General features: G+C 39.3%; 1 protein-coding gene across 1 annotated transcript; it reads left to right on the forward strand.

Annotated features, from left to right (window-relative positions):
• Positions 1 to 11,125: 11,125 nt before the first annotated feature.
• Positions 11,126 to 25,190, forward strand: LOC308265966 (nephrocan-like; the record flags this gene model as incomplete). The annotated part of the gene is made up of 3 exons (XM_080700028.1): positions 11,126 to 11,314; positions 15,108 to 16,009; positions 24,755 to 25,190. 3 exons carry the CDS (start codon positions 11,126 to 11,128, stop codon positions 25,188 to 25,190), a joined length of 1,527 nt encoding a protein of 508 aa, XP_080556154.1.
• Positions 25,191 to 27,337: the final 2,147 nt, after the last annotated feature.

Raw genomic sequence — 27,337 nt, forward strand, 5'->3', positions numbered from 1 at the left:
CTTGCCATCTTGGTACTACATGTCTATTTCAAATGCTCTTGAGCTGTCTTAGTGTAATCCTCCTTTGCCCTCCACAACTGGGTTTTTGCAGTTCTGCAAGTCACAGCAGAACATGGAAGTGGAAGAGGGCTTGATATTCAAGTGCTGCCATCTATTGTCAGTGTACTCTCTCTACACATATTGCCTTATCTTTCCATACTAAGAAATTGTATTTAATCTCAGTACTTGTGTGATTTGATTTGTTTTCACACTGCAGGGGGGAACTTGATACTTCTATTTCTACTTGGATTGGCAGGAAATTCCATTTTCACAAATCATGATTACATGATTTAAAACAGTCTAAAATGTGACAGTCTTATTTTATCGCCACATAGTTTGCCACTCAGAAAAAGTAGGGAAAGAGGTGAGACACTAAATGTTTCTTTGTTAGGTATTAATGATAGCTGTAGCAGAGATCCCCATACTTATTGGACTCACTGCCTCCTTTTCAGGAAAAAAAAAAAATTCACTCAGCACCCCTCTAGAGACTCACCTTCTTTAAGTAAATAAACAGAAAGATGCAGTGACAAATTTGAGTTATTTTATATGTCTATATTTTGTCCCAGAGCCTCTCCCTATATTAGTGTATGGTTTTAGAAACCCTGGATTAGTATATATTTTAGATAATTATAGAACGCCATTAACCACAAAGACACTGTAAAGGACATATAAGACCCAGCTTGGGAAGGGACTACCAATTTATTGACCTCTACTGTGTTCTGGTCTCTGTACTAAGCTTCACTTGTTTTAGTTAATTTCCCTCATGGAAATAGAAGAGAAAGGGAGATTAAATAAGTGTTATTAGTGGCTATAAAAAGTTGTATGAAGAATAAAGTCAAGAAAATTAACATTTTACTTGAATAATTTGTGAAATCCCTGGAATATTATATACTCAGGTATTTATTATATTTATTAGGTTCATTTCTCATGTTGCCAGCAATTTGAAATTTTTTAGAGCCAGGTGTGGTGGCGCACACTTGTAATACCAGTATTCAGGAGGCAAAGACTGAAGGATCATGGATCGCAGTCAGCCTCAGCTACTTAGGGAATCCCTTCACAACTCAGTGAGACCCTGTTTCAAAAAATAAAAAAAATAAAAAATAAGGCTGGGGGTGTAGCTGGGAGGCTGAATGCCTCTGGGTTCCATCCCCAGTTCTGCAAAAAAGAAAAAAAGAAAAAAGAAAGAAAGAAAAGAAATTTTTAGATAGTCATGCTAAAGAAGTAAATTTGGACAAGTAAGTAGCTGAGGGTGGCCATGAATCAGCAATCCTCCTTTTCAGCCTCCCAAGTATTGGCATTACAAGCATGTACCACCATACCTGGCTAAATTTGGGTTGGTTTTTTTTTTTTTTTTTTTTTTTTTTCTCCAAAGGGCCTCACTCACTAAGTAGCTGAGGCTGTCCGTGAACTAAGATCCTCCTGTCTCAGCTTCCTGAATGCTGAGATTACAAGTGTGTGCCAACACACCCAGCTCATCTCCTGGTTATTTCTTTTAATGTGATGGGACAATTTGTTCTTAAAACTTGAGAATTTTAATGGAATACTTTAGGATATACTCAGACTTTTCAGACCCCCTCTTCTCCCAAGAAGGAGATTAGCTCAGACCCCTCCTTTCCCCAAAAGATTCTCTTCTCATGTAAAACTATAGACTCTACACCTATTTGAACTTTCTGCAAATACCTGCTATAGCAATTATTATAGTTTTGGAGCCCCCTAGACTGTGAGCCCCTTTCTTATTTCTGAATGACACAGAACCTAGAATATGATGGGAATGCTATAACTATTTGTGGGAAAGCGGCAACAATTAAGATATTCCAGTACTGGGATTATAGTACTTGGAAGGCTGAGACAGGAGACTCACAAGTTTGGGACTAGCGTCAACAATTTAGCAAGACCTTGTTTTAAAAGATTATAAAAGAAAAAAGGCTGGAGGTGTAACTTGGAGGTAAAATGCCCCTCGGCTTCACTCTCTAGTTTAAAAAAAATTTAGCATTATTCCTAGGAATTCTAAATCCAGTTGCTTTTCAACACATACCTTTAGTACATGCTAGGGAGCATAACTAAATAGACTTTTCATGTTGTCTCAGCTATTTGGAAGACCTATAAAATACGCATCAGTCTTTGAAATTTAAGGAAGGTTTTTTCCCAACTTTAAAAGACAGATTTACTTAACAATGATCTGGCACATTGCAATAATATATTTAGCATAATTTAAGTTTCAAGAATTACTTTCCCTATTTCTTACTTAAAATTTATTAAATATTATACTTTTTATGGCATACCCAAATGTAAAAACAAACATAATAAAAATTTAAGCCTTGTATTGCTTTACACACACTGTGCTTGTGCTCTGTGTTTCCGCTGTTACCTGGTCTACATTCCTTATTTACCCTTTCCCACAGCTCCAGGTTTGGTTCATCATTGTCTAGAACCACTGTTTATCAACAACGGTATCAATGGCTTACTAGTCATTGATTCTTCCTCTTTCATCCACTGTCAAGTCACTGTTTATTTCTCAGATGGTCAGACTTTACAGATCAAACATAGGCTCCCCTCATCAGCCCCTGTCATTTGTGTTTCTTATAGATTAGTTCTATAAGGGCCCCCAAACAGGTGCATTCTAAGCCCTTATCATCATTAGTTATCTTTTCTTTGCACTTTGATTAAAAAATATAAAAATACCTTAAATTATCTAATTACAATTTGTATGGCCTTAAAAACAAGTCAGAAGAGTAGAGTAAAACAATTACACAAAAAGCCATGTCATAACAGTTGTTGGAAATCATTCATTTTGTCTCTAGTTGATTGTAACTCACTCAGAATTCATTTGGCTTTTGTGGCCATGGTGAGCAACAGAAGTGAGAGCAAAGAAGACTTATATAGTGAAAACTTGCCACTACATATGGGGACTGTCCACATTTGAACGTTCTCCTTCTGTTTCAGAAGTTGCATACCTTCCTTCCATAATGAACTGAAAATGTCAAATAATAACTTTTTAAGCTCTGTGACAGCTAGAGCATAGGCATTTGAGCTAGGGTAGCTAACTAACTGAAAATTTTAACCTGAAAAAATTAACATGTTGATAGGTAAGGATGGAGAGAATAGAGATGAGGGTGGAGACAGTGGCATCCAGCGTAAGCAACAACTCTGCCAACACTGGTATCCAATTTCTGGTTTGTAGTGGAGACCAGCAGATTGATGATGTCTAGTGGTGGTAGCAATGGTGTCCTCATTTGACCAAGATGCAATTTTGCTTGTAATTCTGACAATAACAGCCTTTTTCTTTTACTTTTGCCCATTTCCAAATCTTCTGTGGTATCTCGTTTTCTTTCAGTAATTCCTTTTCTGCTTTAATCAGCCAGAATTTTGTTTCTGTTGCATTCAATAACCTGGGTGAATTTGACAAGCCTTGGCTCATTTCATTTTTTTCATTTCTGTAAAATGAAAATTATTTATCTCATTTTTATCTTCATTTGATAGGAAATAAATGAAGCTTTGGAAGGTTAAGCATTGGGAGATTTTATATTTTTGCTTTATTTCAAACACTCTCCATGGAACATACTCCAAAATAAGCAAAATATTTAAAAAGAATCATATGTACAATTTTTTATTTTTTTATTTTTATGGTACTGGGGGTGGAACCCAGGGCTTTATACCTGCAGGCTATACTCCCAGACCTATTTTTATACTTTATTTGGAAACAGGGTCTCACTAAGTTGCTGAGAGCCTCACTAAGTAGCTGAGGCTGGCTTTGAACCTGTGCAATCCTCCTGTCTCAACCTCCCGAGCACTGGGATTGTAAGCGTGCGCTACCACGCCCAGCTAATTTTTTTTTTAACATTTCTTTTATCTGAGACAGGTTTCAATTTTAAGGCCTTCTGTTTAGCTTTCAACTGATTATTCTTATAGCTGGGATCATGAGCTGATGTTTCTAGTCCTGAGTCAGAAAGAATTGGGGCCAGCCATGGTAGTTACACACCCTTGTAATACCAGTACTTGGGAGGCTGAGACAGGAGGATTGAGCTTAGCAGCCACCCTCAGCCACTTAGTGAGGCCCTTGGCAACTTAGTAAGACCCTGTTTCAAAATAAAGAATAAAAAATAGGGCTAGGGGTATAGCTCAAAGGTAGAATGCTCCTGGGTTCCATTCCCAATACTACAAAAAAAAAAAAAAAAAAGGAAGGAAGGAAGGAAGAAAGAAAAATTAATGAATTTGGGTTACTCACTTTTTGTAATTCAATTTCCTAGTGGGAAAGAGGATACTTACTAGATTATCTTCAAGTTTCCTTCCAGTGCTGACATTCTATGAAACTAATTAAAATTCATCAATGTCAAAAACAAAATTAAAGCCTTCTTTTAACCGAAACAATATTTTTTAAAAAGAGATTTCTAATAGGTCTGGGAGTGTAGCCCGGAGGTAGAAGTGCTTCCAGGAACCCCAGTACCACCACCAAAAAAAAAAAAAAAAGAGAGAGAGAGAGAGAGAGATTTATGCATTTTTTTTAAATTCTGGCATAATATGCCTTCAGTAATGGCTCCCAAAATACTACATATATTAGGTAACTCTATGGTTTTGGCTAATTATTTCTTGCTTTTGCTTTTAATAAATCAAGGAAGGGCAGTATTCATTTCATAGAGGTATACACTTGTGTCTATTGCAGGTTCTCTTTACAATGGCACTACTGACATTTTGGACAGTAGTAGAATTTGTTGAGGGTCTAATCTGTACATTGTAGGGTATTTAGCAGCATCCTTGGCCATTACTCACTAGAGGCCAGTGGTACTATCCCCTTCCCTAACATTTTTTGTGATAATCAAAAGTGTTTCTAGGGAGGATAAAGATTTTTTAAAAAAAAGAAAGTCACAGAGAATCCTGGTTAGAGAATCTGAACCAATAATCCAATCCAAATTCAAGAACAAAGCCTTTTCCATAAGATGGCTTTTCTTTCACATGTTGAAAGACTAAACCTGGATTCTGGGCTGGATGTTGAACAGAGTTGCTAGCTAAGTCATTGAGCTTCCATATGTGAGAGAGAAACCCATGTTCCTAAGCCAAGTAAAAACAATCAGATAAGGCATTGTTAAATCCTTTGGAGAAAAGAACTGCATTCCTTAAGAGCTAGAAACGTGAACTTTACACCCATGACCCGTAGTCAACCTTTTAGAGTTCTAAAAACTCCTTAAGTCAGCCAGAAGTCAGCTAGAAGCTGGGCAATGGGGCAGCTTGCATGGCTACTTCCAAGTATAATAAATATGCAAAGAAGCCTGTTACCTCCAGAGCAGGTACAATAAACCAGGCAAGCCCTTCACCAACCCAGGCTGTATTTTTGTATTATACTTTCTCTGCAGTTTATAGTATCAACAAGACTTTCCCTTCTACCTTTTGGTACTGGAGATTGAATCCCAGGACCTAGGGTCATTCTAACTCTGCAATATACCCTCTGGCCCTTTATTTTATTTTATCTTTTTATTTTGAAACTGGGTCTTGCTAAGTTTATGAGGGACTCATTAAATTGTTGAGGCTGGCCTCAAACCTGAGACCCTCCTGCGCCCCACAGTGCCTGGATTCAAAATTAATTTTCTCTTAATCTAAATAAATAGGTTCAATCTGTAGACCTGAAAGACAATTTCTCTTTTCTTTTCTTTTCCTTCTTTTATTTTTGTGGCACTGAGAATTGAACCTAGGGGTATTCTATCTCCAAGCTATAAACCCAGTCTTATTTTTTATTCTTTATTTTGAAATAGGGTTTCACTAAGTTGCAGAGGGCTTCACTAAATAGCTGAGGCTGGTTGTGAACCTGTGATCTTCCTGTCTCAGCCTTCTAAGTACTGGGATTACACGTGTACACCACCACACTCACCCTAACAATTCCTTTATCCTTCAAAGAATTCTCAAATGTTTTATGTTCAAAGTTATTTTCATTTATAATTATAAAATTGGGAAGCAACTTGAAATCCAATAGTTAGAAAGTAGTTAAATTATGAGCAATACTCTTTTTTTTTTTTTTTTTCTGGTCTGGGGATGGAACCCAGAGGCATTCTACCTCTGAGCTACAACCCCTGCCCTATTTTTTATCCTTTATTTTAAAACAGGGTCTCACTAAGTTGCAGAGGGCCTCACTGAGTAGGTGAGGCTGTCCAAGAACCATGATCCTCCCGTCTCAGCCTCCAGAATGTTGGGATTACAAGCATGCACCATCATGCCCGGTGGCAATACTCTTGATAGAGACTAAGTTCATTTATGGAGACTATGAAATAATTTGAAAAATATTATAATAGTTAAAAGATAGAGTATAGCTGGGCATGGTGGTGCACGCTTATAATCCCAGTATATGGGAGGCTGAGACAGGAGGATCACAGTTTGTGGCCAGCCACAGCTACAAAGTGAGGCCCTTTGCAACTCCATGAGGCCCTGTTTCAAAATAAAGAACAAAAAATAGGGCTATGGGTGTAGCTCAGAGGTAGAATGCCCCTAGGTTCCATCCCCAGTACTGCAAAAAATATAGAGAGAGAGTCAAAATTATGTGTTTATTACCTGACTAAATAAATCTATTCATGATATAATATTAGGAATAATATCAAAATTTTAATAAAACTAATAGAAATACCATAAAAGAAGAAAAATTATACAGTATAACAATCTAAGAAGAAAAAATTAGACAATCTTTTTGTTTTCTTTCTTTTTTTTTTTTTGGAACTGGGGACTGAATCCATGGGGGGTGGATTTCTACCTCAAAACCACACCCCCAGTCCTTTTTCATTTTTTACCTTGAAATAGGATCTCACTAAGTTGCTGAAGCTGGATGGCTTCAAACCTGTGACCCTCCTGTCTCAGCCTCCCACATACTGGGATTACAGGACTCAGCTCAGTATAACTAAGGCTTAATCAAAGAAAAAAAGAATCCTATGGCCACCAATGAAGGATAGAAAATGTAACTCATTGCTGTACTGCATAACAAAAAATTGTCATTAATGGTAGATGAAAGGATAGGATTTTGTATGCATTTTATTTCAAGTAACTTAATATGAATTTACCTTCTTAGCAGGATACACATAAAAGTATTCAGTGAGTATTTATCTTGTCTTTTCAGAGTTAAGAATAAAAGCAGCACAGTACTGGCACAAAAACAGACACCTAGACTAATGGAAGAGAATAGAAGACAAAGAAAGAAAGCCCCATACCTACAGCCAGTTGATCTTTAATAAAGGTGCCAAAGACATACACTAGAGAAATGGCAGCCTTTTCAACAAATGTTGTTGGAGGAACTGGCTATTCAATAAGTAGACAAATGGAATTAAAACCTAACCTCTCACCCTACAAAATTCAACTCTAGATGCTTCAAAGACCTAAAAGTTAGACCAGAAATTTTGAAGCTGCTAGAAGAGGGTATAGGACCAACACTCCAACATGTAAATACAGGTGGAAACCTCCTCAATAAGATTATCACAGATCAGGAAATTAAAACAAGAATTAATGAATGAGGTAGTATTAAATTAAAAAGCTTCTGTGCAAGCCAGGCGTGGTGGTGAACGCCAGTAATCCCAGCTTTCAGGAGGCTGAGACAGGAGGATCAGGGTTCGCAGACAGTCTCAGCTGCTACTTAGTGAGGCTCTTTGCAACTCAACTCATTGAGGCACTGTTTCAAAATAAAGAATAAAAAATAGGCAAGCCGGGCGTGGTGGCGCACGCTTGTAATCCCCGCGCATGGGAGGCTGAGACCAGAGGATCGCACAGGTTCGAAGCCAGCCTCTGCTGGCTTAAGAGACCCTGTTTCCAAATAAAACATAAAATAGGTCTGGGAGTGTAGCCCGGAGGTAGAAGGCCCCTGGGTTCCATCCCCAGTAACACACACACACACACACACACACACACACACACACACACACACACAATAGGCCTGGGGGTGTAGCTCAGAGGTGCAGTGCCCCTGTGTTCCAATCCTAGTAACACACACACACACACACACACACACACACACACACACACACACAGAAATAGGGCTGGGCATGTCACTTGGAGGCAGAGCCCCCCTCCAGGTTCCACCCCCAGTACCGAAAAAAAAAAAAAAAAGCTTCAGTGCAGCAAAGGAAACAATCTAGATTCTACAGAGAGCACCTGCAGAATGGGTAAAGATCTTCACCACCTACCCATCATACAAAGGTCTAATATCTAGATTATATAAAGATCTTAAAAAGCTTAACACTAAAAAACCCAAATAACCCAATTAAAAATGGGCAATTGAGCTGAATAGATACTTTTCAAAATAAGAAATGCAAATATCCAACAAATATATGAAAAAATATCCAGTTTTTAGCAATCAGGGAAATGCAAATCAAGACAACACTGAGATTCCATCTCATTCTAAGTAAGATGGCAATCATCAAGAACACACATAATAATAAATGCTGGTGGGGATGTGGGGAAATAAAAACCTTATTACACTGTTGGTCTGACTACAAACTAGTACAGCCGCTTTAGAAATCAGCGTGGAGGTTTCTCAGAAGATTGCAAATGGGATTACCATATGACCCCACCATAACTCTCCTGGGTATCTTCCTAGAGGAAATGGAATCAAAGTATTTATTATTATTATTATTATTGTTATTATTATTATTATTATTAACGGGGGATTGAACCCAGAGATACCTACCTCTGAGCTACACCCCAGCCCATTGTTTAAAAATTTTTATTTTGAAACAGGGTCTCATAGGTTGATAAGTCTCACTACTTGCTGAGGCTGTCCTCGAACCTGCAATCCTCCTGTCTCAGCCTCCCAAATACTGGGATTACAGGCATGAGCCACTGTGCTCAATTTTAAATAAAATTATTATAATCATACTTGCATATCCACATTCACAGCAGTACAATAGTCCAATTGAAACAAGGTCTCAATATAATAGTCAAACTAAGGAACCAGCCAAGATATCCATCAATGGATGAATGGATCACAACACACAATGGACTTTTACTCAGACATAAAGAAGAACAAAATTAGACCATTTGGCCAGTTGTGGTGGCCCCCACTTGTAATCCCTGTACGTGGGAGGTGGAGACAGGAAGATCACAGCCAGCCTCAGCTACTTAGTAAAGTCTTTCACAACTTAGTGAGATGGTTTTAAAATAAAGAATGAACAACAGGGCTGAGGGTGTAGTTCAGAAGTCGAGTGCCCGTGGGTTTAATCCCTAATACCACACATACATAAAACATTTAGACCCTTTGCAGGAAAATCCTGAGTATTTAAGTGAGTATATTCAGTCCCAAATAACAAATAGATGTATGTTCTGTCTTCTATGTGGAAGGTAGAGAGAGATTTGGCAATAAGGGCAACATCAGATAGATAAGCAGAGACTCCAGGGGAAGTCTCTGCTTTCTAGTCTGACAGTGACTAGAAAAGTGGGGGGGAGTCACAAAGAATTCATGAATACAATACAACAAATAATGCTAGGAACATACACAAAATTGCCAATTCCAATCTCAAAGACTTGTGGCGGGGACCTAGTGGGGAGGGTAACAAGAGTGTGTGAAAGTAAGAATACTAACAAAACAGAACTTTATCACTCTTTATGTCTGATAATTAAAGAAAAAATAAGCAGAAAAGAGAAGGAAAGTCTTTTGGGAAGCCGGGTGTGGTGGCACACACTTGTAATCCCTGCATTCTGGAGGCTGAGACCAGAGGATCACAGTTTGCAGACAGCCTTTGCTACTTAGTGAGGCCCTTCTCAACTAAGTGAGACCCTATTTCATAAATAAAAAGACTAAAAATATAGGGTTGGGAGTATAGCTCAGAGGTACAATGCTCCTGGGTTCCATCCCCAGTACTATGAAAAGAAAAGTCTTTTTGGGTGCTGGGTGCAGTGGCATATGCCTGTAATCTCAGTACTGGGAAGCTGAGACGGGAGAAACAGAGGCTAAAGGCCAGAGCAGTAATTTAGCCAGTCCTGGTTTCAAAATAAAAAGTAAAAAGGGCTGGGGGTGTAGCTCAAGGTAAGATGCCTCTGAGTTTGATCCCCAGTACTACAAAAATAAATAAATAAACAAAAAGTCTTGGGAAAAGCACACAAAAACCCTCAAGATGAAAATAAACGGAATTGATTAGAACAAAGATACTTTGGCTTCAAAAGGCAATTGTAGCAGGGAGAAAGTAAGGTTGAAGACCAGAGTGGAGAAGCTTTTCAATGTTAAGAGAGTTACTTTGGAGCAATCTGCTAAGGCTCATCAGCATGAGGAAGTTTAGCTCTACTTTGTAATCTTTAGCTTGAAATGCTTTAGGGAGCCTCAGCAGGACTACCAGGAGCAAGACAAAAAGTCACAACAAAGAAGGGCCTTGGATAAGTGAGCTTCCCCCCTTACAGTCAGGGAAGTGGAGAGAAAATTACTCTAAAGAAGCCAGAGGTCCTTTCTACCATTATTACAAGCAGATTAAGAGAGTATACCCGTTTTGATATTTGGTTCTTAATAAGGTCAGCAATATTTTTTACTGACAAGGATATTTTTCAAAATATATTTGGATGGCAAGTGCTAACGGAATGAAACAAGTTATCTGTGGCTCTCCATAGCTTTCTATTATACCCAATTGTTTCATCTAGCAATAAAATGTCACAGAAACAACAATAACCAATGTAAAACTTGCTGATTTCCCCTCAGAGTTAATGTGAGAAGAAAACACCTGCCAGTTTCAGTCCTACAAAAATGGTTTTGATATAGGGTCACAGAAAATTCAAAGGTTTTATGGCCCACTATAAAACAGCTCTTTGTCTTTTCGCCCTAATTCCCCAGTGTCACATTTAACAAAACAAGGAACCTACAGATAATAGAAGTGTTTGCAGATTAGCCTTGCAAGCCATAAATAACACAGGGTTTTGCTCACCTACAAATATTAAGGCAGCTTATCAATGTTTAAGCCCCTTCCTCTTTGTAATGCTTGCTAACATTTTAACCCAGGCAAATTGAGAATTTTTTTCTTTCCCGTCTTCTTACATTGACAGAGTACACATTCATAAGATTCTATTATCAGATTTCATGGTATAAAGAGTGAGACCTCGTTGAAACACCTGCCTGCTACCTGAGAGCCCCTTGTTTTGGAAGATGCATCTGCTTTACGCTCTCCTTGTTTTATTGTCTCTCAGCAATGGTTTCAGCCTTAACTGTCCTGGAAGATGTAGCTGTGATTCTGTGCACTCGGTGCAATGCTACAGACTAATGGAACTACCATTTGGTATTCCTCCTACCACCAAGAGGCTCTACATTAGCCACAGCAAAATACACCACCTCCAGGTAACTATCTCATTCCGTACCCAAGTGGTTGCAGTTTTATTCTGTGAGCTAGGATGGGAGGAGTTGAGTGCAGAGTTGCTAAAGGTGATTTAAACAATCATAAAAGTGCTAGTTAGCAAGATAGGGTATTTGCACCAACTACCTGCCTGCATGTATTACTAAAATGGCATATGCCTCTGGATATTTCTTTTTAGAGGAGAAAAAAAATCTGAATCTATCATTAATGATTTTATTTCAGTATTTGTTTAAAATATTAAAAAACTATGTTGTTGCAAAGCAAAAGTAAAAAGGGGGGGCTACTTCTTAAAAAAAAAAAGAGCACATTGAGCCAGGGGGGTTGGTGCATGTTTGTAATCCCAGTACTTAGGAGGCTAAGACATAGGATCACAGGCTCGCAGCCAGCCGTGGCTACTTAGTGAAGCCTTCTGCAAATTAGTGAGACCCTGTTTCAAAATAAAGAATTAAAAATAGGGCTGGGAGTATAGCTCAGAGGTAGAATGATCAGTACTGAAGAGTGTGTGTGTGTGTGTGTGTGTGTGTGTGTGTGAGAGAGAGAGAGAGAGAGAGAGAGAGAGAGAGAGAGAGAGAGAGAGAGAGAGAGAGAGAGGAGCATATGTCCCCAGGCTAAATACTAAGTCTTTTAAGAAAAATAGTCTTATTATGTTAGAGATGGTAGATGATATCGCATAATAGGGCTATCAGGATGAAACCCAGCCTTACAGAATAATTCTGGCAAACCCGCATACCAGCCAGGTATCAGGATCTTTGTGGAAATGTATACAGGGAGAATGTGTTGTGTTGTTGTTGCTATTTCAAATTCTCTGTAGTTTTCATTCTATCTGCTTTTAATTATGACTTTTTATGCTCGCCATCCACTGGACCCTGGGAAGAGTGCTAAAAAATTTTCTGACTTTTACAACATGAAGGAAATTTATGTTTGATATTTGCTTTTCTAAAAGCTGTCAAGAGACTAGGGTTTTCACCCTCATTTTCTCAATAGCTAGATATTTGACCATCTTAGACAAGTTGTTAAAAAAACCCCAAAAAACTCTGAGCCTAATTTTTTTTTTACCTTTAAGAAGTAAGGAGGCTAGATTAGGTAAGTGATCACAGGCCTCTTCCAGACAGAAAATTCCATGGCTCTGATTTTCCCTTTCCTCTCCTCTGCTTTCTTCCTTATAGATCAAAATCCTAAAATAAGGAAATGCCTGAGAACTAGGTGCAGAGAGGCAACAGTGTAGTTATCTTTCCTTCAAATAGACACCCCTTTCTTACATGTTAAGAAATACCCAGTAGGTCAAAGTTTAACATATGTGGCATGGTATTTATGTCCAGCTGCAATAGCACAATTGCATAATATCATTCCATTTACTTTCCTCCATTAATCCAGTACTGCCCAAAGCCAGAGAGTGAGTCTGACCCTTCCAGGTCTAAGCCTGTAAGCAAGACACCTAGTTAAAGGATAAGAAGCTTAAATATTTGCTCTGAGGAGTTGGATTGCCAGTAAACTGATGTGTCAACTAAGTCTGGTGATGATCCTACTCTGCCACCTTGTAGCCAATAAAATGAAATTATGCTTTTTATTGGAATCAGTTATTGTATGAGTCAATTTGTCACTGGCTTAGGCTTGCTAAACCATAGCACTGCCACTTGCCCAACTTTAACCTAGTTGTCTCTTGGAAAGATAGGTCACATCAGAAAGACTGAAAAATTATGAGATTGTTTTCTTAAAAGAAAACAAAAGGCTTTGAGCAATATTTCTCTTGAAAATGTCCAGTTTTAAAATGACCATATTTCACTGGTACTGGGTAAATACAATGTATATTTTGTTAATTTGGCTTGAATTTATAGAACCAGGTACCTTTTTTTATACTAAAATGCCTTAAAATCGATCCTCAGGTTAACAATAATAAATAATAATATATAAAAGTTATATGCAATTATATGCATGTTACAATTTAAAATACCTATATTGTTTGTTCATACAATTCAACTGTGTTTGAGACTGTGAATGTCGTGTTTAAAGTTGAGGATAAAAGATTTAAAAATTTAGCTGCGTGTGGTCATGCACACTTGTAATTCCAGTACTTGGAAGGCTGAGACAGGAGGATCACAAGTTCTCAGCCAGCTGGGTTCCATCCCCAAGACTGAAAAAAAAAAAAAAGTAGGCTTATAATAAAGTGAGCCTAGGCCTTAGCTTCAGTAACACCATGATGTTACCCTAGATGACCCCAAGCACTAATGTTCATCCCATGCAAGTCATGCATAATTGCCTGTTTGGCTGCAGTAACTCTTGCTTAACTTGTAGCTGAAGAAAAAAACTGTTAGAAACTTTCTATCCTTAAAACAATCAAAAGGTGGACAATAGAAGGGACAGACATGGGTTGTTGAGCTCCTGAACAAAGCTCATCTTGGTTTCTGTACTTTCTGTTTAACTTGCACACTCACTGAAAGAAACTGTTGGGAATTGTCCATATCTGTGAAAATCTAAACTCTTCACTCCTGAGCTTGTGATTTTGACACAAAGGAGCCCTGAAAAATGACTCAGGGCTGCACTCAGGACTAAACACCGTGTAGTGTAATCCCTGGCAGGCTAGTAGACTTTCTATTCAGCTTAAACTAAGTCTAAGTGGTCTTCTCTGGTGGTCACTCTGTAACAAGTTAATTTTTCAAATTATAGTTGAAAATGTTTCTTGGTTAAGTATGTCTTTGTAATAGCAGAATCTAGGACATTTACAATTTTTACTTTTAACCCAGAGGCTACAGGGTCTCACTGAGTTGCGAAAGGCCTCACTAAGTAGTTGAGGCTGTCCACGAACTGTGATCCTCCGGTCTCAGTTTCCTGAATGCCAGGATTACAAGCGTGTGCCACCATGCCTGGCCTTACTATTTTTACTTTTAATGTTTAAGTAAAAACATTAAAAAAAAGTAATTCATAATTTTTTGGGGTACTGCAGATTGAACTCAGGCTCATTCTACCTCCCAGCTTCAGGGTTTTACTAGTTTGCTGAGAGTCTTACTACATTGCTGGGGCTGTCCTCGCAACCTAGGATCCTCCTGTCTCAGCCTTCCAAGTACTGGGATTACAGTTGTACACTACCACACCTAGAATTAGAAACTGTTAGCAGCTATAAAGATTTATAGATTGCTTAATTTATTTCTCTGTGTGTGTGTGTGTGTGTGTGTGTGTGTGTGTGTGTGTGTGTGTGTTACTGGGGATGGAACCCAGGGGCATTCTACCTCTGAGCAACACCCCAGCCCTATTTTTATATTCTTTATTTTGAAACAAGTTCTCACTGAGTTGCAAAAGGCCTCACTAAGTAGCTGAGGCTTAATAGTTTCACTAAGTAGCTGATTCGTGAACACAGATCCTCCTGTCTCAGGCTCCTAAATGGTGGGATTACAAGCCTGCACCACCATGCCCAGCTTTAGATAGCTTAATTTCTGGCAATTATAAGATAATGAAAGAAAAACATTCTAATACATGAGTCATTGTGCAATTTGTAATGATTCTTTTGCCTAGAAGTGAATTTCCTGGATTGGAGAATATGCAGTCAGAGTTGACTGATATTATATGTCTAATAGTGTGTGATAGTACTTTGAATATTTTTATTATCTCACATGGATGTTAGCAATTATAAATAAAGACAGGATCTGAATTTTAAGCCTTTCCAAGAGATGATTTTAAATAGAATCTAAAGCAAAATCTGAAGCATCATCAGTATTGTAATGATAACATATATGGAATTTTTTTCACAATTTTTGTCGTATCCCACTTTTGTTTTTTCTTTAGCAATCTAACTTCACTGGAATGTTGGCTCTAGAAGAGTTCATTCTGCTGGCCAGTGGAACAGAGTCTGTAGAAAATGACACCTTCAAAACTCTAAATACCTTGAAGACCTTAGAACTCTGGAAAAATAAGTTACGCCGAGTTCCCAGTGCTCTCCCAGCCAGTCTTGAAGTGTTAAAACTAAATGATAACTCAATATATGCTCTATATCAATCAGATTTTGAAGGACTAAAGAAATTGAAAGTCCTAGAACTTAATAACAACCTGATCTCTTCCCTGTCTCCCAGCATGCTCTCCACCCTTGTCAGTTTGCAAAGTCTGATGGTGGATGGTAACAACATAGAGTCTGTAGCAGGGCCCCTGAACCTTCCCCATCTGAAACACATGAGCATGGAGAATAATAAACTGCATCTTATATCAGATACCCTCTTCACGTCTCTGCAATCTCTGCAGTTCCTCAGTTTCAGTGGTAATTTTCTGACCAAAATTCCTATTAACTTACCCAAATCCTTGCTATCTTTAAAGATGGAAAGAAACCAGCTCAAAGTGGTTAGGTTTCGAGATGTGAAACACTTGGAGAATCTTTCCCATCTGTACCTGTCAGAGAACTTCCTCTCTTCCATTGATGGAGCACAACTCCTGGCCAATTTAACTACTCTTGAGGTGTCCCAAAACCAACTTCAAATGTTGCCCCTCAGACTACCAGTAAGGCTGCAAAAACTTGACTGCAGCAGTAATCTGATTCAGAGTGTTACAGCCCGAGACTTCCAGGACCTCCAGGACTTAAAACATCTGTTTCTGGACAACAACATTGTCAGCTTGTTCGAAGCTGGGGCCCTTCAGAGGTGCTCTCAGCTGTCCAACCTGGCCCTGGAGCAGAACCTGCTGTTGTCTATACCACTGAGGTAAGCGAGTGCTCACTTATTGTAGCCACTGTGAACATTTTCCCAAAGATTGGGACACAACTGCATATCCTGCAAACATAACAAGGGTTTAAGGGATAGAGGTTTTAACAGAGGTTCAAATTGAATCCCATACTATCTTGCCTATGGGGAAAGCCACCAAGGTAACAGATGCACAGACACACATACGATGAAGATATGGCAAAAAGTATGTCTTAGCATGTGGTGTGGATAGCCAACAGGCAGATTGGGTCTAAGAAGCCACAAGCAAAGCAAGGATACCAGGAAACATTGAGGGGGAATGGACAGGAGATGCTTGTATTTCTGAAAGCATAGAAGTAGTAGTTCTGGGGGGAAAAGAAAACTTTACAATGTAATTCTGTGTTTGTTTTGGATTACTTGTCGGGGAGCCTGGTGTTCTCAGTGCTGTGACCTTCAAAGGGCTTAGTCTGGCTCTGGCTTCCCTTCTGTTTCTAGTTTTCTTTTCAGCTCTCCTTTTCTCTCTAAGTTCCTGAATCCCCCTTCCTCATTTTTCCTCTCGACCCTTCTCTTCTTCCCTCCCTCCCTCTTGCCTCTTTCCCTCTCCTTCTCTATTCCACCCTCTTCCTTCCCCCTCCTTCTGCCTCCTTCTCTCTCATACACACCCCACACCAACAGTACTCAAATATCCCTCCCTCTATATCCAAATCACTGCACTTGTCCCCGGCTACTTAGGATCTACAACTGATATACATTACCTTAATTGATCCTGTTTATTTGAATTTTGTTTCATGTTCTATATTTTAAAGTAGATAAATAAAAATAGTTGAAGAATGAAGCACTATTATTCTCTTAGAAAAGATACCGAGTTATTATAAGTGCATATTAGAGGATTGTTTATCCTTTCAACATTTTATTGGAGAAAAAGGCTTCTAGTCTTTTTCACATTTCATATAATTAATATACCAGTATGGCTTCTGTAAAATCTGGTGGCTTTTCAAATTGCTTAATTTCATTTCTAGTTATTATAATTTTTTATCAAAAAACTTATATTTGATATGTACAAATGTTTATGTTTTATCTAGTTGAAAAATAAGTTTTCATTATATAGTATGGTATCTGTGCTTAGTGCAAAAATCAAAGTGATTTTTTCCAACTAAAATTAATATTTTATATTATATATAAAATATACATAATATAAATATAAATATATATTATATATTAAATACATATATATATATATATATATATATATATATATATATATATATGCATGCAGTACTAGGGGTTGAACCCAGGGACATTCTGTTTCTGAGCTATACCCCCAGCCCTTTTTTTTATTGAGACAGGGTCTCACTGAGTTACAAAGGGCCTCACTAAGTAGTTGCTGAGGCTGTCCATGAATCACGGTCCTCCTGTCTCAGCCTCCCAAATGCTGGGATTACAAATGTGTGCCACCATGCCCACTTAAGATATATATTAAAGACAATTTAAAAGTAATATATTTATTTTAAAGAATAAGCACATACATGCAAACCACATGCTTAACTCTTTTTTATTTTTTATTTTTTGTGAGTCTGGGGATGGAACCCAGAGGCATTCGACCTCTGAACTATACCCTCTGCCCTATTTTATTCTTTCTTTCTTTCTTTCTTTCTTCCTTTCTTGGTACTGGGGTTGGAACCCAGGGGCATTTCTACCTCTGGGCTATACGCCCAGACCTATTTTATACTTCATTTGAAAACAGGGTTTCACTAAGTTGCTGAGAGCCTCACTAAGTAGCTGAGGCATATTCTTTATTTTGAAACAGGGTCTCACTAAGTTGCAGAAGGCCTCACTAAGTTTGCAGAAGGCTGTCCACAAACCGCGATCCTCCGGTCTTGGCCTCCCTAATGCTGGGACTACAAGCATGAGCCACCACTCCCGGTTTATTTTTTGTTTTGAAACAGGGTCTGGCTAGGTTGTTGAGGGTCTCTCTAAGTAGCTGAGACTGGTCTCGAATCTGTGATCTTCCTGTCTCAGCCTCCCAAGTACTAGTATTATCTAGAAGCAAGCACACCTTTTTGACGGAACTGTAGTAGTCAACTTTCACCACTGTGACCAAAATATTTGACTAATTTAGAGGAGGAAAGGTATATTTGGCTCGGAGTTTCAGAGGTTCAGTCTATAGATGGCCAGATCCAAGATAAAATCATCAAGGCAGCATGTGATGGAGGATAGCTGCTCAGCTCATGGTAACCAGGAAGCCAGGGGTGGGGGGGGGGTAGATCGCTCAGCTCATGGTAACCTGGAAAGCAGGAAAGCAGGGGGGAAGAGGGAGAGGGAAGGAGGGAGAAAAAGAAAGATGAGAGAGAGAAAGAGAGAGAGAGAGAGAGAGAGAGAGAGAGAGAGAGAGAGAGAGGCGCCACACCCTACCTGCCTTCAGTTACCACATAGTAAATTCATTCAAATTATTGATCCATCGATGGACTTATCCATTGATGAGGTTAGAGCCCTGATTCAATTATTTCATCTTTTAACATTTCTGCATTGTCAACACATGAGCTCTTTGGGAGACATTCCATATCTGAACCATAACAACAACACAGAACTGAATAACTATACTTGTTTCCAAGAAAAGCTGGCTTACTAATTTTTGCCATCTAACATATCTAACATTTTTTATGTGATTTCTGTGTACTGAGTACTTTTATCTTTAGGGTGGAAAATCAGAAGCTTTAAGAGGAGAAATAGCTGGGCATGGTGGTGCATGCTTGTAATCCCAACATTTGGGAGGCTGAAACAGGAGGATCACAGTTCATGGACAGGCTCAGCTTAGTGAGGCCCTTTGCAACTCAGTGAGACCCTGTTTCAAAATAAAGAATAAAAAATAGGCCTGGGGGGAGTGTATCTTGGAGGTAGAATGTCCCTGGGTTCCATCCCCAGTACTGTAAAATAAAATAAAGAGGAGAAATAGCATCCTTAAAGTCACATAGTGTAACAGTTGAAGTAATGCTACATATGTATACAAAATTATCAATCTCAATGTGTGTGTGTGTGTGTATGTGTGTGTGTCGAGGGAAGTTCTCCAAGAGTTTTGTGTATGTCTGCTTCTATCACTCTATACCCCAGTATGATGTATAATAACAATGCACAAGAGAAAAAAAAAAGGAAAAGGAAAAGGAAAAAGAAAAAGAAAAAGCCACACACTGGTTCAAGCTGGAATGCAAGTCTTAGTAAGTAGGGACATTTGACTCTTCACTTTATTTCCTTGTGCCTTTCCCCAGTTAGGCTCTCCTGCCCTCTGCAATGAGCGGAATCTTGCTTGCTACTAAAATTAGAGTCTATTAGTAGACCATCTTTCCTTGGAAAAAGAAATTTTTCATATGCCTTTTTTGGGGAAATTTGCCTTATATAAGCTCATATATGAAAGTATATTCTATATTTTATTGAAGATTTTTCTTTCTTTTTTTCCCCCTTTTTCATGTTTCTATGGGAAGTTATAAAATAACATCATAAGAGAAGATGCCAATTATCCTGGTTTAATCTTTGATAGTCATTCAATGGTTTAATACAGTTTGTCTTTTTAAGTCTAGCTTGTATCAGAAGGTAGTTTTAATTTGAAGGCAAACATGCATCTAGAACTACTATTATATGTTCTTTAGGTTTTGCCAGTAGATGACACTTGACTGTAAATTACATTAAGCACAAATTGCTTAATGTTTATAGAAAGCTACTCTGGATATTGAAAATATCTACAGAGAGGATTAAAGTAGAGATCATATAGCTGGGTATGGTGGTCACACACTGGTAATCTCAACTTGGCAGGCTGAGGCAGGAGGATCACAGGTTCAAGGACAGCCTCAGCAAGTAGAAAGATTCTCATCAACCTAGTGTGTCCCTGTTTCCAAATAAAAAATAAAATCCGGCTGAGGGTGTAGCTGGAAGGTAGGATGTCTCTGGGTTCACTCTCTACTATCACACACACACACACACACACACACACACACACACACACACAAGAAAAGATGATGTAACTTCTGTTTGTTCAGTAAGCTGCAGATTGATGAAATTTGAAGGAGAGAGAAGTGAGGTGTGGCTCCTGGATATCCTAAGTAGTACAGTGTATTGCTGATAGTAAAGTAAAGGTAGGATTGTGACTGGTTAGCCCCTTCACTGGATTTAAACTACTGTGTTCAAGTTCATTATTGAAGATATTTTTGGAGAGCAGGGTTGACTTGATGATGTACAGAACAGTAGTTTATAGGCCTGCCTAGCTCCTGCTTTCAGTTCTTTTGGATATAAACCCAAGGGTAGAATTGTTAAATTGTATGTTAATTCTATTTTTTAAATTTCTTGAGCTACCATACTGTTTTCCAAAATGGTTGCAATCTTTATATTCCCCCAACAGTGTACAAGGCTCCCAATTTCTCCCATCTTAACCAGTGCTTTTTATTTTCTGTTCTTTTTATAGCCATCCAGATGGGTATTCTATTAGTCTTTGAACATTTCATTGCTTTCTGGCTCAGAAGTTTTGGGCTTTCCTCACCTCAGAAAGGGGAATCAGCCATTTCTCCAAGAAGTCCTGGTTCCTTTCAACAGAGACTCAAATTCAGAGACTAATATCTCTGTGTTTGGTGTGCCCATTTTAATGGGGTAGCACTTGCTTTTAGATCTTTTCAAGATACAGAGCTAGAAACTATATATTTTTTAAATTATAAATTCAGTGGTTGGGAATGTAGCTCAATGGTAGAATGCTTGCCTAGGTCATACGTGTGAAGCTCAGGGTTTGATCTGCAGCATTGGAAAATTAAAATAATGAATCCACATTGACATTTCTAGTTCATATTTAACATCAGAGAGGAAAATTTTCATATATATATGAGAATTTTTTTTTTTTTGGTGGTACTAGGGATTGAATCCAGGGACATTCGATTTCTAAGCTATGACCCCACCCCATTTCAGTTTTTGCTTTGAAACAGGGTCTCACTATGATGCTGAAACTCTTGCTAAATTGCTGAGGGTGGTCTCAAACCTGCAGTACTCCTGTCTCAGCCCACCAAGTACTGAGATCATAGGTATGTTCCACCACATCAAGCAATCTTGGTTCTTTTTGTGTGTGTGTGTGTGTGTGGTACTGAGGATGGAACCCATGGGCTTTCTACCTCCAGGCTATACGCCCAGACCTATTTTATACTTTATTTTCAAACAGGGTCTCACTAAGTTGCAGAGAGCCTCACTGAGTAGCTGAGGCTGGCTTTGAACCTGTGCAGTCCTCCTGTCACAGCCTCCCAAGCGCTGGGATTACAGGCGTGCGCCACCACGCCTGGCATCAATCTTGGTTCTTAATAAAATGAATATATTTACTTGTTTTGTCTCATGGTATTCATTAGAAAGTTTCAAAATTGTATTAGTAACATTAGTATTAACAATAAGCATACTGAAAAAAAAAAAAACCCCACTTGGATCCTTTTGTCTGTAGAGTTCAAAGCTTATTAAATGTCCTGCCAGAGCACTTTCTCTTCTTTCTCTATGGCTATGTTATCAACATATTTTTTGATTAATTAGATTTTTTTGTTTCTGTATGTGCTCAATGTTAGGGCTTGGTTTGGTTTTCCTTTTGTGAACATGTAAAACATTGACATGATTCAAAAGTTAAAACCACGTGGAACCAATCATCCATTCTGAGTAACCACTTTTATTCATTTGTGGATTATCATTCCTCCAAGATAAGCAAATATATATATAGTGTGTGTGTGTGTGTGTGTGTGTGTGTATGTGTGTGTATGTGTGTGTGTAAAATTTTTATTTCCCCTTTTCTTTCACAAAACTAGCATACTATAGATACTATTTTGTTCCCTGCTATTTTCTTTTAAATGATACTTTCTGGAATATGGTAATTCACAGAGACTACATTGGCTTCTTCCTTCTTTTAAGGCTGCACAGTAGCTCCTTTGAAGGACTGAGCTGTATCCCAGTACTTTTGGGAAGGTATTGTGAATTGAACCTAGGGGAATTTTGCCTCTGAGATACACCCTCATCCCTAGTTTATTTCTGAAACAGGGTCTTGCTAAGTTGCTGAGGGTCTCACTAAATTGTGAAGGCTGACTTTAAACCTGTGATCTCCAGTCTCAGCCTCCCACATACTCTGAGATTACAGGTGTGTACTACCACACCTGGCTCTTCAGTTATTAAGAACGTCTTTACAGTGGGGAGATTAGCTGTTCATTGTAACAAAAGGTACAGATATTTCCACGGAGTTTATCATCTGTCTTTTGTCTGCATATGTCTTTTGCCATATGCAATTTCTTTATTGTTTGTTAAAGAAAGTTGATTTATTAATTTTTTTTTGGTGGTACTGGGGGTAGAACCCAGGGGCTTTCTACTTCCGAGCTATACTTCCAGACCTATTTTCTATTTTATTTGGAAATAGGGTCTCACTAAATTGCTGAGAGCCTCACTAAGTAGTTGAGGCTGGCTTTGAACTTGTGCAATCCTCCTGTCTCAGCCTCCCAAGCACAGGGATTACAAGTGTGCTCCACCATGCCTGGCGATTTACTAATTTTTTAATCACAGTTAGAAAATAGTTTTTGCAGAATTAGTATTTTAAGCCAGGAGCACACTTGTAATCCCAGTATTTGGGAGGCTGAGACAGGATTTTGAGTTTGTGGGCAGCCTCAGTAACTTACTGAGACCCTCTGAAATTAGACCCTGTTTCCAAATAAAACATAAAATAGGGCTGGGGGTGTAGCTCAGAGGTAGAATGCCCCTGAGTTCAATCCCCAGAACCACAAAAATATTTTAGAAATTATTTGAAAATGTGATTTTTATAATCACAGAATAGCCCATTACCTACTAATTTACAAATTATTGGACATTTGTCTCTTAATACCTTTTTTTTTTTAATGTATGCTATTGGGGATTTAACCCAGCGGCAATTTACCTCTGGATTTTTTACTAAGTTGCAGAGCACCTCATTAAGTTGCTGAGGCTGGTCTCAAACCTGAGATCCTCTTATCTCAGCCTCCCAAGTACTGGGATTACAAGTGTGTACCACTACCTCTGGCTCTATTTTGTTATTTTAAAATAGGGTTTCACTAAATTTCTGAGACTGACTTCAAATCTGTGATCCTTTGGTTTTAGCCTCCCAAGTACTGGCATTACAAGTGTGTGCTACAATGCCTGACTTCTCCTCCTCCTTTTCCTTCTTTTATCATAAATTGGTCTCCATAAATTTGGTATCTAAATTATTTCTAAAGTGGGTTTGTACTCTCACCAACTGTTTTTATTCTCTACATCCTCAACAATAAATTTTAAAATTGAAAACCAAATCATTTGTAAATCTGACACAAAACATTTCGATATTTTTTTAATTTGCCTTCTATTTTGATTCCTGAATAATCACCTTCATGTGTGTGTGATACTGGGGATGGAACCCAGGGGCATTTTACCTAGGAGCTACACCCCCAGCCCTATTTTTTTTTTTTTTTTTTTGCCAGACTGGGGATGGAACCCAGTAGCATTCTTCCTCTGAGCCATACCCCCAGGTCTATTTTTTAGTCTTTTTTTGATTTTTGAAACAAGGTCTCACTGAGTTGCAAAGGGCCTTACTAAGTATCTGAGGCTGTACTCACCACAATCCTCCTGTGTCAGCCTCCCAAAAGCTGGGATTACAAGCATGCGCCACCACGCCCAGTACTTTTTAAATTATTTTTGTTTAGCTAGGCATGGTGGCACACACCTGTAATCCCAGTAATTGTGTTGTATTTCACTAATTTGCTGAGGCTGGCCTCAAATCTTTGATCCTCTGATCTGCTGAAATAGCAGGATTGCAGGCTCAAAGCCAGCAATTCAGTGAGGCTCTCAGCAACCTGGTGAGACCATGTTCCAAAACAAAAAATTAAAAGGGCTGAGAGTGTAGCTGGGAGGTAGAAGTCCCCTGGTTTCAATCTCTAGAAATGTGCACACGCATGCATACACACACACACACACACACACACACACACACACACACACACACACACACAGCTTAGTATGGTTCTTGTCAACTAATTTAAACTAATTCAACAAGAAAATTAAGAATTTTATGAGTAGGAGCCAGAAAAATCAAATAGCTAAAAAGTAGGACCCATGAGGTCTATGGGATCAGCTAAATTCGTGCTTATATTTAATTTTCTAACCTACAATTCGTTTCCTAGCTTGCTCCCTAGACAGGAACAGAACTGCACAGAAAAGGCTGGTCTTCTGAGTTTCTGTTGCCTAGGCAGTTATGAAGTGATCACCACAGGCTCCCTTCATATTCTTTTTTTTTTTTTTTTTCCAGTACTGGGGATGGAACCCAGGGGTATTGTACCTCCAAGCTACACCCCCAGCCCTATTTATTTTTATTTATTTATTTATTTATTTATTTATTTATTTATTTATGCGGGTCTGGGGATGGAACCCAGGGGCATTCTACCTCTGAGCTACACCCCCTGCCCTATTTTTTATTCTTTAGTTTGAAACAGGGTCTCACTAAGTTTCAGAAGGCCTCACTAAATAGCTGAGGCTGTCTGCAAACTGCGATCCTCCAGTCACGGCCTCCAAAATGCTGGGATTACAAGCGTGTGCCACCATGCCCGGCTTTCTTTTTATTTTAAAACTGGGTCTCACTGAGTTGCAAAGGGCCTCACTAAGTAGCTGAGGCTGTCTGCGAATCTAGATCCTCCTGTCTCAGCCTCTCAAACGCTGGGATTACAAGCGTGCGCCGCCATTCCCGGCTTCTCACATCCTATTTTTCACTCTTTCCAGGCTCCCCAAGACCTTGGCCAGGCTGGACCTAAAAGGCAACGCTATCCAGGACATTGCTGAGCGGGAGCTCAAGGACCTCAAGCAGCTGCAGGTTCTAAACCTGCGGAACAACAAGCTCTCGGCCCTGGACCTCAGAGCCTTGGAGGGTCTGCCCCGCCTCCGGCACCTGTACCTGGACGGCAACCCCTGGAACTGCACTTGCAGCCTCCTGAGGGCCAGAGAGGTCCTGAAGGCCAAGGGCACAGACGTGCGGGGAGGACAGTGCGCAGCGCCCGCCGAGCGGCAGGGCGAGAGCTGGATGTCTTCCAAGAAGATCACGCGGCAATGCGAGCCTCAGCTGCACTCGACCGAGACCAAGAAGAAGCTGAAACCGGAAGACGCCTCCAGTACCAAAGTCAGCCCGGACGACGACGATTATGATTATGAAATAGATTAAGTACGAGCTGTATGGTTCAGAAAACAACTTTTAATGTCCAATCTTGTAAGCAGAGATACATACTATATTTAGATATTCAAGGCTCCCTTAAGTGGTTTTTGTTTTCGTTTTTTTAAGAATGAAATTAGGGGATTAAGATAATTTGAGGTGGGGGAGAAAAGTAGAAAGGGAAAATAGTAAGAAGATGTAAGGTGTTTATTTTAGTTTGTTTATGCTGTATTCTGAAATCTAGGCAAATACTATCAAATAAAATAATCATATGGGTTCTTGAAAATTGAGAATTTTATTTTATCAAATAAGAATTAATTACTTTTTTGGGGGGGTACTGGAGATTTAATTCAGGGTATTCTACCTCCAAGATACACCACAACCCTTTTTTATGTTGAAACAGGGTCTAAGTTACTGAGACTGGCTTCAAACCTGCTATCCTCCTATCTCAGTCTTCTAAGTACTAGGATTAAAATTGTGTGCCACCAAGCCCAGGTGAGTGTGACTTTTTTTTTTTTTTTTTTGGTGGTACTGGGGTTCCTAGAAACCCTTTTACCTCCGGGCTACACTCCCAGACCTGTTTTTTATATTTTTATTTGGAAACAGGGTCTCTTAAGCCAGTACAGCTGGCTTCGAACCTGTGCGATCCTCCTGTCTCCGCCTCCCAAGCTCGGGGATTACAAGCGTGCGCCACCACGCCCGGCTGAGTGATGACTTTTACATGTGAAGCTGGTACAATAGGCCTATACTACATGTTTCTGGCTGTCAACAATAAAAACGAACTCTGACTTACTTACCCATGAAAGAACTTTCTGGAGAGATTTTGAGACCGCTTATAGAATCAAAGGAAAAGCTACAGAGCCCTAAAAGGATAGTGTGTTAGTAACTGTCACCATGACAGAATACCTGAGATAAACACTTATAAAAAGGAAAACCTTATTTTGGCTTCTGTTTTCAGAGGGCTTAGCCCATGGTCGTGTGGTCAACAGGGTTGCTTTGAGTCTGTGGCGGCACAGTACCTCATGGTGGGGACACACAGCACAGGGGCCTGTTCACTTCAAGGTAGCCAGTAGACAAAGAGAGAAAGGAAGGGGCCACAGTCTGATACCATCTCAAGGGACACCCCGAATGACTAAACTCCCTCCAATTAGGTCCAACTTCTTAAAGGTTCCACTACCTCCCAATGGGGCCACATGGTAGGGATCAAGTCTTTGGATCCAAACTTTAGCAGGTAGGAATCAGAACTGCTCCAGGGCCCATGCAGAAGGATGTAATGGAGAGACCTTTAGTTTCTTCAGGACTTCTCCTCTCTGTAGTATGAAGCACCTCACACTCTCTTCTCTCTTTCCAAGATCCCTGTCCTAAGTGGGAAAAACCAACTGTCTTAGCTTGACTCACATGTGTAGGTCTTGGCTAGAGGATAGAAGGTCTGGTTTGACAGTCTCGCTAGGACCAAGAGAAACCTGAAAGGGCAATGTAGACTGACACCTTAAATACCATAGATGTCCCTACAACAGTCTTCCTGAAAGGAGTGTGCTTTGAGTTTTATTCTTTCCCTGAGTTAACCACAATTCTCACAATGCCTTCCTTTTTCGGCTGCATTTCTTTCTTTCTTTCTTTCTTTCTTTCTTTCTTTCTTTCTTTCTTTCTTTCTTTCTTTCTTTCTTTTTTTAGGTCTGGGGATGGAACCCAGGGGCATTCAACCTCCGAGCTATACCTCCTGCCCTATTTTTTATTCTTTATTTTGAAACAGGGTCTCACTAAGTTGCGGAGGGCTACACTAAGTATCTGAGGCTGTCCATGAACCACAACCCTCTGGTTTCAGCCTCTGGAATGCTGGGATTACAAGCGTGCGCCACCATGCCCAGCTTAGCTGCATGCTTTTGAGAGTTGTGATAGAGTATGGCTAGAGAGAAATATTTTTTATCAATCTATTTGTGAATACAATCTACTTGTGAATAAATGCAAAACCCTACCCAAAATTACTTTCTATTTTCATTAGTGAGGCTTATCTACTGCCATCCTGAACAAAGTTTTCCATCAAAACACTGCTAATGGAAGAGACAGTAAATAGTAGAGATGGTGTAGATGAGCAAAGATCACACCAAAAGAGAGAATCTCTTCAGAGGTATGTGTGTGTGTGTGTGTGTGTGTGTGTG

This window comes from Muscardinus avellanarius (genome assembly GCF_963383645.1).
Source record: "Muscardinus avellanarius genome assembly, chromosome: 8".
Taxonomy (NCBI): Eukaryota; Metazoa; Chordata; class Mammalia; order Rodentia; family Gliridae; genus Muscardinus; species Muscardinus avellanarius.